We start from the raw sequence: 11,167 nt of genomic DNA on the forward strand, positions 1-11,167 counted from the left end.
GGGGAGGGGAGGAGAGGAGAGGGAGGAGAGGAGAGGAGGAGGAGTGAGAGATATGAGAACAAAGGAATGAGAGAGGAGTGAAAGAGGAGAGAAGACAGAGAGGAGTGAGAGGGTGAGAGTGAGGAGTAAGAGAGCGAGGTAGGGCCAAGCAGCCCTTCTATGGTCTTTACTGTTGCTAGGTAACTGGGGACGAGTTTAGCCTGAAGGTCAGAAGCTTGGGACATTGCCTATATGGCTTCTAGCCATGCTTCTCTTGTGGGGGCTTTGGGGTCAGTAACTTAGACAGGAGCCAGAGTTCAGGAACATGAGGGAACACCTACCATGTCATGTAGGTGAATTATCACCCTTCTGGAGTTCAGACCTCAGGTCAACTGGAGACCAGCATGTCTGTGCATAGCCCAATGACCCACATCTATGAGAGCCCTTAGAACTTGCTGTTTGTCCAGGCCATGTTCTTCTTCTCAGCTTTTCTTCTTCCTCTTCCTCTGCATCCTCTCCCTCTACCATTTTTTCCTTCCTCACTCTCCCACCTTCTGTTCCACCTTCCCTTTTATCTACCCAATCAGCAGCTTTACTTTATTTTACAAATTAAGGTGGGAAGCAGGCTTACTGGAAATCACCTGAGTGCTGACTCATTCCTTGTTCACAACCACTCACAGGAGAACAGAATTAACATCAAATATAATTAGCTTCAGAGCTATCCAGAACAGCTTCCAAATGCACATTATAGTCACTCACTACTTGTAATTTTCATGCTACTATTACTTTACTATCACAGGTAACTATGTCTTTGAGATGTTATCCCTTAAAACAGATGTAATAGTCCATAAATGAAAAAGACTTATTAATGTTTCTTGTTTGATTAGATAACTAGTATTGATTTCCTACAACTTTTGGACACTAACAGGGAGTTTCACTTGTGAAGTTTAATTATTTTTTATGTAATATTTGTAATTTTAAGAAATTTGAGACAAACATTAAATCTATAAAACAATTATTAGTATTTATGTGTGATCAAGATTTCGATTAAACTACATAAAACATAAGCAAGTTTCAGCTCTTATTGATGATTTTGAAAATATAATTTATGTACTTGCAAATTAACATAGTTTATGAATTCATGAAACATTACTTTTTGGAAGCTATCTGATAAGTATGAAAAACTTAGGAAGCATTTTAAAATGCATAATTTGTCAAAAATTATAATATTTGTTTATCAATGGGGAATTAATACCTTCAGAAGTAAACTATATGGTTTATCTGGGTAAATGGCATTGCCCATTTAAAAACTTTTGTTAAATATGATATAGTTACACTTCTACTATTTATATTGTCTTAATTTCAGGGACTAGCATGCAAGTAGCCACAACCTTGCTTTGTATTTATGCATTGGGCAGATATGATTAACTGGTAAATGGGAATATTGAGAGTCTGGATACACCTGTGAAGAGTAAAAAAGCAAAAAAGAAGACGAAGATTAATTTCTAGCTGATTTCTTCATTGTGTAAGGATTGATTGCTTTCCCTTTCTCAACGGAATATATTGATAATTTTAAAACAATAAATGTGAGTAATTTCATTTAAAAATATGCTTCATTTTGTCACATAATTTTTATTTGGAATGTAAAACTACTATTTGTGTTAAGATTACTGAAGATATTATGAAAGGTAAAGTTTTGTTAACACCTAAAACAATAGTGTACATATTTTTCTCATAAAATATATCCTGATTATTTTCCATTTTCTCTACCTTTCCCAGGTCCCCATATCCCCTCACCTCCAGATGCATCCTCTTCCTACCTCTTATTAGAAAAGAACATGCTTCTAGCAGATAACAAACAATCATGCCAAAATAATACATAAGATAAAAGAAAAATCCATTGCATTGATGCTGGACAAGGCAACCCAACAGAAGGAAAAGTGCAGGCTCAAGAATCAGAGACACACTCTGAAAAATCCTATAAAAATTAAATAAGCTGAAAGATATAATGTATGCAGAAGACCTGGTGGAGACCCATGTAGGCCCTGGGCTTGCTATTTCCATTTCTATAAATTGACAAGAACGTTTTCAGTTGATACAAAATACCTTTCTTGTCTTGGTGTTCTCTGGCTCTTACACTCTTTCTGCTTCTTCTTTCTTGGAGTCCCTGGAGTTCTAAGGGAAGGGATTAAATGGTGACATCCTATTTAGAGTTGTGTGTTCCAAGATAGCTCATAGCTCGCTCTCGCTCTCCCTCTCCCTCTCCCTCTCCCTCTCCCTCTCCCTCTCCCTCTCCCTCCCCTGCCCTCCCCATCCCTCCCTCTCTGAATAATGCTCTCTGAGTAAAGTCTATCTGGGTTTCCACTCTGGTTCCAATCAACTGAAGAAGGAAGATTCTCTGAGGATGACTAAAGAATGCACTGATCTATGAGCATAACAGAATATCATTAGGAATTATTTTATTTATACATTTTTTTTCTAAATACAAACCATATTTGTTTTTACCCTCAGTTTCAGGCCTATCTTCAGGCCAACCAAGTAGTGTGAGGTATGATTTCTATCTCATGGAATAGTCCTTAAGTCAAATCAGACATTGGTTAGTTACTCTCACACCACTGTCTTTCCATATTTGCAGACACGATGGATTGTGGGTCAAAAGTTTTGTGGTTGGTTTAATGTTTGCATTTCTCTTTTGGCAGCCTATGAAGTACCTTCCCACAGCAAAAACATTAGAATAAAGACAGGAAGGCTCCATGAAGGCACCAGCTGAACTTTTCTATGTTCAATGAGTTTTGTGGGTGTTGACCTTGGCAATGGGGCCCCCTGTTAATCTGTGGAGAGAAATCTATTGTTTATCCATAGCCTTGATGGTTTGTTGATTTCCATGAGATGCCCCTGACAACTCTACAGAATGCAATGCATTCATGTTACTGCAGTCTCCTTTGAGACAGGAGATGGCAAGTTGGAAAATTGCCTCCACCAGTATAGGAAATCTGACTTGGTTTGCCTTCCCATATTTTAGGGAGTCTCCACTGCTCTAGATTTCCATTCTCTCTCCCTCCCTCCCCTCCCCCTCCCCCTTCCCCCCTCTCTCTTGCTCCTCAATTATAGCTATTTCTCCACTCCCTGCCTCAACCCTATCTCCCCTGCTTGTCCATACATGACTAATATTTTCACATCCCCACTAGCCCACTTTCCACTGACAAAACTTGTTTTACATTCAACTCCCAGGATGATTCGTGTGCTCCTCTAGAGCCTTCCTCTATAAAAACCTCTGAGGTGGTTTGAATGAAAGCAGCCTCAATAGGCTCATAAGTAGTGGCACTCTTAGGAGCTGTGTTGCTTTGTTGGAGTTTGAGTGGTGTTGATGGGGAAAGTGTGTCACAGTGGTTGGGCTTTGATGTTTCAGATGTTTAAGCCAGGCCCAGTCACACTCTGTCTACCCACTGCCTGCTGATTAGGATGTAGAATGCTCAGCTACCTCTCCAGCACCATGTCTGGATGCTGCTTCCTTGAGACCCTATTCCCTGTCATAATGAGAGTTGACACTAAACTTCTGAACTGTATGACAGCCCCAACTCAATGTTTTCTTTTATAAGAGATGCTGTGAACAGTGTCTCTTTACAGCAATAGGAATTCTAACTAAGACAGTGTTTTGGGGTATTAGGTTATAGGTCAGTTATCATCTATCCAATGGCATATATGTATGTGGGATATATCCCACATTTATATTTCTGGGTCTGGGTTATCTCACTTAGGGTGATTTCATTTATTTCTTTCCATTTGCTTGAAATGTCATGATGTCATATTTAAAGATGTATTATTTATGTATTATATGCATATGGATAGTTTGTCTGCATGTACATCAGCATACCTGAGGGCAGCATCAGACAGTTGTGATCTGCCATATGGATGTTGGGAATTGAATTCAGGACTTTCAGAAATACAGTGAGTGGTCTTAACCACTGAGCCATCTCTCTAGCCCCCATGATATCATTTTTTTTAAACAGATAGTAATACTCTATTGGGTAAAAGGAACAAATTTTCTTTATCTACTCTTCACTTGAGAAATCTGTAAGTTGTTTTAAGTTTCTGACTATTATGAATAATACCATAATGAACATGCCTGAGCATGTGTCCTTGTGATGGGATGAAACATCCTTTGGGTATATGCTCAAGGTGGTATAGCTGGATCTTGAAGTAGATCAATTCCCAGTGATTTCTAGGGAACTGCTATATTGGTTTCTATAACACCTGTAAGGGATCATAATCTCACCATCAATGGAGAAGTGTTTTGCTTATTCCACATCATTGCCACAATGGGCTGTCACTTATATTATTGATCTTAGCCATTCTGACAGGTGTGAAATGGAATATCAAAGTGATTGATTAGCATTTCTCTGATGGCTAAGGATGTTGAACATTTCTTGGTTTTCCAGCCATTTCAGTTTGCTCTACAGAAAGTTTGATGTGTATATCTGATGCCCATAGAACCATTTGGTTTTGCACAGTTTCTTGAGTGCATTATATATTTTGAGTTTTATTTCTCTATAGGAAGTGAAGTTGGTAAAAATCTTTTCCCATTCTATAGGCTGTCATTTATCCCACTAATGGTGTCCTTTGCTTTTCATTTCTGTCTCATGAGATCCTATTTACTAACTGTTGATCTTAGCATCCATATTATTTGCCCTCTCTTCAGTATTCACTTATGCCAATAAATTCAAGACTATTCCTGATTTCCCTTTTATTTATCAGGTTCAATATGAACGCTTTCATGTTTTAAAGTCTTTTATCCATTTGCGACTGTGTTGTGTGTAGACTGACATATATGAAAGTATTTACATTCTTATATATGAAAACATCCTGTTTGAGCATCACCACTTACAGAAAATGCTTTTTTAATTCCTGTGTGTGTTTCCTGCCTTTTTTTTAAGCCACTAATCAGGTAGCCATAGAAATGTAGATTCATGTCTCTGTCTTCAGTTTGATTCCACTGAGCAATTTCTCTGTGTTTATGCCAATGCCACTTCATTTTTATTCCTAAAAAATCTGTAGTGCATGTTGAAATTGGAAATTGTAATACCACTAGCAGGTCTTTAATTCTTTTAGACATCCTGTTTTGTGTCTGTGGGCGTACATGTTTCTACATGAGTCTGAAAACTGTCATTCAAAGTCTGTGAAGAATTGTGCTGGAATTTTGATGGGGATTGCACTTTTATCTGTAAAGTGTTTTAACTAGGATGATCATTTTTACTAGGTTAATCTACCAATTCATGCGTATAGGAGATCTTTTGATCTGATGTTTCGTCAAATACTTCAAAGACTTGAGACTCTTACTCTACAAATCTTTTATTTGTTGACGAGACTTACCGCAAAATACTTTATATTATTTGAGGCTATTGTGGAAGAAGTGGGTTTTTTTTTTCTAGTTTCTTTCTAAGTCCATTTGTTATTTTTAAATAGAACAGATACTGTTTTATGAGTTATTTTAGTATTGACATTTTTTGCTGAAAGTATAGCAGTTAATGGTTGACTTTTTTAATTAAATATTTTCTTTATTTACATTTTAAATGTTATCCCCTTTCTTAGTTTCCCCTACAAAAATCTCCTATCCCCTCTCATTTCCCCCTGCCCCTCAACCCACCCACTCCCATTCCTTGTCCTGGCATTCCCCTATACTGGGACATAGAATCTTCACAGGACCTAGGGTCTCTCCTCCCATTGATGACCAACTAGGCCATCCTCTGCTACATATATAGCTAGAGCCACAATTTCCACCATGTATTTTCTTTTATTGGTGGTTTAGTTCTAAGAAGCTCTGAGGGTACTGGTTAGTTATTACTGATGTTCCTCCTATGGGTCATCAGACCTCTTCAGCTCCTTGGGTACTTTCTCTAACTCCTTCATTGGGGACCTTGTGCTTCATCCAATGGATAATTGTGAGCATCTACTTTTGTAGTTGCCAGGCACTGGCAGAAGCCCTCGGGAGACAGATACATCAGATTTCTGTCAGCAGGCTCTTATTAGTATCTGCCATAGTGTCTAGGTTTGGTGGTTGTTTATGGGATGGATCCCCAAGTGGGGCAGTCTCTGGATGGTTGTTCCTTCAGTGTTTGCTCTGAAATTTGTCTCTGTAACTCCTTCCGTGGGCATTTTGTTCCCCCTTCTAAGAAGGATTCTGAGCTCCTGGGCTAATATCCACGTATCAGTGAGTGCATATCATGTATGTTCTTTTGTGATTGGGTTACCTCACTCAGGATGATATCCTCCAGATCCATCCATTTGTTTAAGAATTTCATAAATTCATTGTTTTTAATAGCTGAGTAGTACTCCATTGAGTAAATGTACCACTCAAGAGAAAGTAGAGAAGAGCCTGGGGCATGTGGGCACAAGGGAAAAATTTCTGAACAGAACACTAATAGCTTGTACTCTAAGATAAAGAATTGACAAATGGGACCTCATAAAATTGCAAAGCTTCTGTAAGGCAAAGGACACTGTCAATAGGACAAAATGGCAATCAACATTTTCTGTATTTATTCCTCTGTTGAGGGACATCTGGGTTCTTTCCAGCTTCTGGCTACTATAAATATGACTGCTATGAACATAGTGGAGCATGTGTCCTTATTACATGTTGGAGAATTCTCAGGTAGTACTATGTCCACTATTATGAGGAATAATGAGACTCATTTCCAGATTGGCAGCTTGCAATCCCACAAACAATGGGGAAGTGTTCCTCTTTCTCCACATCATTGCAAGCATTTGCTGTCACCTGAGGTTTTTATCTTAGCCATTCTGACTGGTGTGAGGTGGAAATTCAGGGTAGTTTTCATTTGCATTTCCCAGGTGACTAAGGATATTGGACATTTCTTTAGGTAATTCTTGGCCATTGGAGTTTCCTCAGTTGAGAATTCTCTCTTTAGCTCTGTTCTAATTTTTAATGAGGTTATTTGGTTGTCTGGAGTCGAAGTTCTTGAGTTCCTTGTATATACTGTATATTAGCCCTCTATCAGATGTAAGATTACTAAAGATCTTTTCCCAATCTGTTGATTGCCATTTTGTCCTATTGACAGTGTCCTTTGCCTTACAGAAGCTTTGCAATTTTATGAGGTCTCATTTGTCAATTCTTTATCTTAGAGTACAAGCTATTAGTGTTCTGTTCAGAAAATTTTCCCTTGTGCCCACATGCCCCAGGCTCTTCTCTACTTTCTCTTCTATTAGTTTCAGTGGATCTGTTTTTATGTGGAGGTCTTTGATCCACTTGGACTTGAGCTTTGTACAAGGAGATAAGAATGGGTCAATTTGCAATCTTCTACTTGCTAACTACCACTTGATCCAGCACCATTTATTGAAAATGCTGTCTGTTTTCCCACTGGATGGTTTTAAATACTTTGTCAAAGATCAGGTGACCATAGGTGTATGGTTTCATTTTTGGGTCTTCAATTCAATTCCATTGATTTACCTGCCTGTAACTGAACTAATACCATGCAGTTTTTATCACAATTGCTCTGTAGTACAGCTTGAGGTCAGGGATGATGATTCCACCAGAAGTTTTATTATTGTTGAGAATAGTCTTAGCTATCCTAGGTTTTTTGGTTTTCCAGATGAATTTGCAAATTGTTCTTTCTAACTCTGTAAAAAATTGAGTTGGAATTTTGATGGAGATTGAATTGAGTCTGTAGACTGCTTTCTGCAAGATGGCCATTTTTACTATATTAATCCTGTCAGTCCATGAGCATGAGAAGTCTTTCCATCTTCTGAGATCTTTGATTTCTTTCTTCAGAGACTTGAAGTTCTTATCTATAGATCTTTCACCTGCTTAGTTAGAGTTACACCAAGGTATTTTATATTATTTGTCACTATTGTGAAGGGTGCTTTTTCCCTAATTTCTTTCTCAGCCTGTTTCTCCTTTGTGTAGAGAAAGGCCACAGATTTGTTTGAGTTAATTTTATATCCAACTAATTTACTGAAGTTGATTATCAGGTTTAGGAGTTCTCTGGTGGAATTTTTAGGGTCACTTAAGTATGCTATCATATCATCTAAAAATAGTGATATTTTGACTTCTTCCTTTCCAATTTGTATGCCTTTGATATCCTTATAACCATAGTCTAATTGCTATGGTTAGGACTTTAAGTACTGTATTAAATATGTAGGGAGAGAGTGGGCAGCCTTGTCTAACCCTGATTTTAGTGGGATTACTTTAAGTTTCTCTCCATTTACTTTGATGTTGGCTACTTCTTTGCTGTATATTGCTTTTATTATGTTTAGGTATGGGCCTTGAATTCCTGATCTTTCCAAGACTTTTATCATGAATGGGTGTTGGATTTTGTCAAAAACTTTCACAGCCTCTAATGAAATGATCATGTTTTCTTTTTTCCTTTGAGTTTGTTTATATAGTGGATCACATTGATGGATTTCCATATATATAACTATCCCTGCATCTCTGGGATGAAGCCTACTTGATCACATGAATGATCATTTTGATGTGTTCATGTATTCAGTTTGCAAGGATATTATTATTGAGTACTTTGCATCGATATTCATAAGGGAATTTAGTCTGAATGTTAGTTCTTTGTGTAGTTTAAGTATCAGAGTAATTGTTGCTTCATAGAATGAATTGTGTAGATGTGGGAAGCGGTTTCTGCTGTGCCTGCGTGGCCTAATTAGTAAAAGCAATGTGTGCATGTGCTAGAGTGTTTTCATGCCAAGTCACGGACCATCCCGGGGCATGGTGATGAGTCTCTGGGAGAGCAGCCAATCAGGTGTAGAAACGCCACACTAAGGTGTCTATAAGCAGCGCCTTTTTGGTGCTTGGGATCTTCCTCTTCATGTTGAAACTGGTGTAATAAAGTGCTGCAGAAGGATCCGGTTTCTCGCTCGTGTGTTCTTGCTGGCGAGACAATAGTGCGTGTGAGAATTGGTGCCGAAACCCGGGAACTGCCTTACCATCGCTGGCGCAGAGGAGACCCTCGGTTCGCGGGGCGGATTCAGAACTGCAGTCAGGTTGGTTTTTTAAGGTTCTGAGAGGCATGTTTGGTTCTGGTCTTTCTCTACAATTAGAAGGGGCAATGGAAACCTTTGTAATTGTTTTTGCAGTACTTATCCTTTTCCTTATAGTGAAAGCAGGACAGGGGGTGCTGGAGGAGGTTCAAGACAGCATGTCAGAAACAGAGCGGGTTAAAGATTGGGAGCTCAAAGAAAGGGTATACCTAAGAAACAAGGCCCTTCCAAGGATTCTGGATCCGAGGAAGAGAGAGAAAAGGGAAAGGATGCCCTGGGAGAGAAAAAAGGAGAAGGGAGAGAGAAAGAGGAGGAAAGATAAAGGGGAGAAGAGAAAAAAGAAGGGGAAGGAGTCCCCCGAGAGGAAGATCTTTTATTAGTTAAAAGAACTTGAGGGTTTAGGACTTGATAGCTCAAGCTCAAGTGAAGAACTTAGTCCCTCAGAGGAAGAAGATTTAGAGGAAGAAGCAGCCTGCTATGGGGAAGAAAGACACCACCGTGATGAGGGTAGAAATAGCGAGCCAAGGAGAAAGTTAAAAGGAAATGGTGGTTTAAGTCAGGGCATGGTTTGGTCTCTGGGCCCTAGCGCCCCTCCACCTTATGCAGAAAATTTCTGCTCAGATTCTTTTATCCCTCAAGACGAGCAGCAAAAATTACAATAGATGTTTCCTATCTTTGAGGCAGCAGATGGAGGACGCGTTCACGAGTCTGTGGAGCACATACAGATCAAAGAACTTGCTGAGTTGGTCCGTAATTATGGAGTTAGTGCCAATTTTACTTTATCTCAAGTCGAAAGACTTGCTACTTTGGCCATGACTCCAGGAGACTGGCAAAGGCTGTGCTCACCAATATGGGACAGTATTTAGAATGGAAAGCCTTATGGTATGATTCCTCTCAAACGCAAGCAAGGGCTAATGCCACAGCTGAAGGTGATCAGAGAAATTGGACGTTTGATCTGCTGACAGGTCAGGGACCATATGCATCCAATCAGACAAATTATAATTGGGGAGCATACGCTCAGGTTTCAGCTGCTGCCATATGGGCATGGAAATCATTGCCCACCGGTGTTGACAGTGTTGCAGAACTCCAGAGAGACAATGAGGTACTGAATCAGGTAAGAGAGGAGCACTCTCAATTGGTTTGGGAGAGAGGGTCTGTTTGTGTTTCCTCAGGATCATCGACAACAGCTGCAGGTCCCGACATGACTGACAAGGACCGTGAAAGAGCAAGATGAACCCCAAGATGATCCTCTTGTTCCTGATGATTGAGACTAGGATAAGTATACCTTTGTGGGCCATAGTAATATCATGGCCAGTACCTTTACTGGTACATTCCAATTCTTTTACCTTGCCTTTGTTTTTTGCAAAGGAATATTTTTTGGATGTGGCCTATGCACGACAAACTCCTCAAGAGCCATGGGTGTATAAGAGTAGATTATCTTTAATTGGGCAGCATTACTCCTGTTAGGTATATTAATGATTCTTTTATTAAGAGTGCAGACCTATCGAATCACCTGAAGGGGAACTGGTCGCAGGAGCTGGAAAGGTTGCAGACACGGCTGCAGATACAGATCCTGAACCTCAATGGGACCAGAGTGGAACCAGTGACCCTTGGAGATTTTACCTCTTGGCTTGTCTCTGTATTTTATTATTTTAAGGAGTGGGTGGGGGTTATTTGTTTGGCACAGCCTTATGTTGTGGGATAGTGTTTATGCTATGGTTGGTTGCAAACTCAGATCTCAACAGAAACGTGACAAGGTCGTTATCACTCAAGCACTTGTGGCCATTGAACAAGGGGCCTCCCCTGAAATTTGGTTCAGCATCTGAGTTCTCTGCTCTTGCACCCCATGGATCTGCGGATTCATTGCACTGGGATGAGAGAGATCATTGATCAGCCCTTGCACATCACTGAGATTTCCTCATTGCACATGACAGGGTGATCATGATTTCTCCACTAAAATTTTTCCTTAAAACCTGGCTGGCCTTGCTCATAGAGTTCACCCTAGGCCATCTAGCAGTTATTGTCACATAGCACTGTGGTATCCAGAGACGGGCAACTTTCCTCGTGCACAGACCAACCTATAATGCTGCGTTATGCCATGGGTTGCGAGGCTAAGCACTGCACAGAGGATAGCTTGCTGTTGGCATCCTGTGGAAGGCATGTCTGATTGCATGAAGGTTCAGTGTCCTAG

General features: G+C 39.8%; 1 protein-coding gene across 4 annotated transcripts in view; it reads left to right on the forward strand.

The window, feature by feature from the left end:
- The window catches only part of LOC110297693 (solute carrier organic anion transporter family member 6A1-like), a 109,145-nt gene extending 107,368 nt beyond the window's left edge, over positions 1–1,777 (forward strand). For 2 of the 4 annotated variants that reach the window (XM_021166623.1, XM_021166641.1), the window contains exons 13-14: positions 1,398–1,565; positions 1,759–1,777. In XM_021166623.1, coding sequence (XP_021022282.1) covers positions 1,398–1,414 — 17 coding nt within the window. In that variant the 3' untranslated portion in view covers positions 1,415–1,565; positions 1,759–1,777. Of the gene's footprint in view, positions 1–1,345; positions 1,566–1,758 lie in introns of those variants that run through there. The other 2 variants (XM_021166614.1, XM_021166632.1) reach the window with 2 other exon arrangements.
- The last annotated feature ends 9,390 nt before the right edge of the window (positions 1,778–11,167 follow it).

Source organism: Mus caroli, chromosome 1, assembly GCF_900094665.2.
Source record: "Mus caroli chromosome 1, CAROLI_EIJ_v1.1, whole genome shotgun sequence".
NCBI lineage: Eukaryota > Metazoa > Chordata > Mammalia > Rodentia > Muridae > Mus > Mus caroli.